Source organism: Chlorella variabilis (genome assembly GCF_000147415.1).
Source record: "Chlorella variabilis unplaced genomic scaffold CHLNCscaffold_12, whole genome shotgun sequence".
NCBI lineage: Eukaryota > Viridiplantae > Chlorophyta > Trebouxiophyceae > Chlorellales > Chlorellaceae > Chlorella > Chlorella variabilis.
In genome coordinates, this window is record NW_005435076.1 from 580468 (window position 1) to 581972 (window position 1505).

At 71.2% G+C, this 1505-nt stretch overlaps 1 protein-coding gene across 1 annotated transcript in view; it reads left to right on the forward strand.

The window, feature by feature from the left end:
* CHLNCDRAFT_35777 (hypothetical protein) overlaps positions 1 to 784 on the forward strand; it is a gene marked incomplete at its 3' end in the record, with an annotated part of 3263 nt that extends 2479 nt beyond the window's left edge. The window contains exons 8-9 of the mRNA XM_005846850.1: positions 101 to 205; positions 479 to 784. Of these exons, the coding sequence (XP_005846912.1) occupies positions 101 to 205; positions 479 to 784 (411 nt within the window). The remainder of the gene's footprint in view (positions 1 to 100; positions 206 to 478) is intronic.
* Positions 785 to 1505: the final 721 nt, after the last annotated feature.

Genomic DNA, 1505 nt, shown 5'->3' on the forward strand with positions numbered 1-1505 from the left:
CCATCACCACCACCACCACACCACCACACCACCACCACCACCGTTAAGGGCTCTCACCCCGTGCTTTCTTTCCCCCCGCCCCCCCCTGCCCCTGCCCCAGGACCACCAGCTGGCTGTGGTGGACTGCCTGCGGTCTGCCGACGTCACGCTGAAGCGCAAGACGCTGGGCCTGCTGTACAAGATGGCGGGGCCCAGCAACATCGAGGTGTGTGTGTGGGGGGTGCCTGGTGGGGGTGCGTGCCGGATGGCTGTGCCGGGTGTTTGTGCTGGGGCGGGGTCTGTACGCTGGTGGAAGGCGCAGCGAGCCCCAGGGCGCGGCGCTGGGCGCCGCCACGCCAGCACATCTGCCCGGCACCTGCCCGCCCGCCTTCGCCCCGCGCCGTTGTTGGTGCGCTGGCGCACACAACACATGTACACACACACCACCCCCGCCTGCGCCCTGCGCCCCACCGGCACTGTGCCCGCCCCCCCCCCGCAGGTGATTGCGGGGGAGGTGCTCAACTACCTGCGGGAGGGCGGCGACGAGGTGGCGCGCCGCGACGCCGTGCGCTCGCTGTGCGACCTGGCTGAGCGGTACGCGCCAGACCACGTCTGGTTTGTGGACACAATGAACGAGCTGTTCGAGGCGGCGGGTGAGGAGGGGGGCTGGCTGGATGGAAGGGCTGGATGGAAGGGCTGGCCGCGCCGGTGGCGGCCAGCGTGCATGGGCGCATGCGCGCGTGCATGCCCGTGGGGCAGTGGTGCCCTGCCTGGCTCCCTGCCTGCTCACCTGCCTCCCTTGTGAGAATGCCCCTGGTCCCTGTGCCACCGGCCTGCCCGCCTGCGGACCCCTGCCGACCCCTGCCCTGGCCGCCCTGCCCGCCTGCGTGCGCTGGCCTGCAGGCGAGGTGGTGCCCACCAGCCTGGCCGACAACCTGACGCGGGTGATCGGTGAGGGGACGGGAGAGGAGGATGAGGCGGCGGACCGAGAGCTGCGGGCGGGGGCTGTGGAGGGGTACCTAGAGATGCTGGGCAGGCCCAAGCTGCCGCATGTGATGCTCAAGGTTGGTGTGTGTGGTGGGTGGGTGGCGGGTCAGGCAGGTGGCGGGGGCTGACGCTGGCGGGGCAGGTGGTGCACACGCAGCGAGGCGGCACATGCACGCGGCAGGCTGGAGGAGGGCCGGGCTGCCGCCCGCAGCAGCCACGGCGGTCCACGGCTGCCGTAGACCTGTGCCGTGCCATGCCCTGCACCCACCCCCGCTGCAGGTCATCTGCTGGGTGGTGGGCGAGTATGGGCGCCTGTCCCCGCTGGGCATCGAATCTGTGATGGACCGGCTGGCCGCCATCCCGGAGACGCAGGCCTCGGACGATGAGGTGAGAGGTGGTGCTGCTTGATGCATGTGATGCAGAGGCGTGCCGTCTGTATGGGCCGGATGGGGCGGATGGGGACGGCGTGCAGCGGCCCCTGGAGGCGCCAGGGCGTCGATTCCAGCTGCCGCTTGCATCACACACCGCCCCGACAAGCA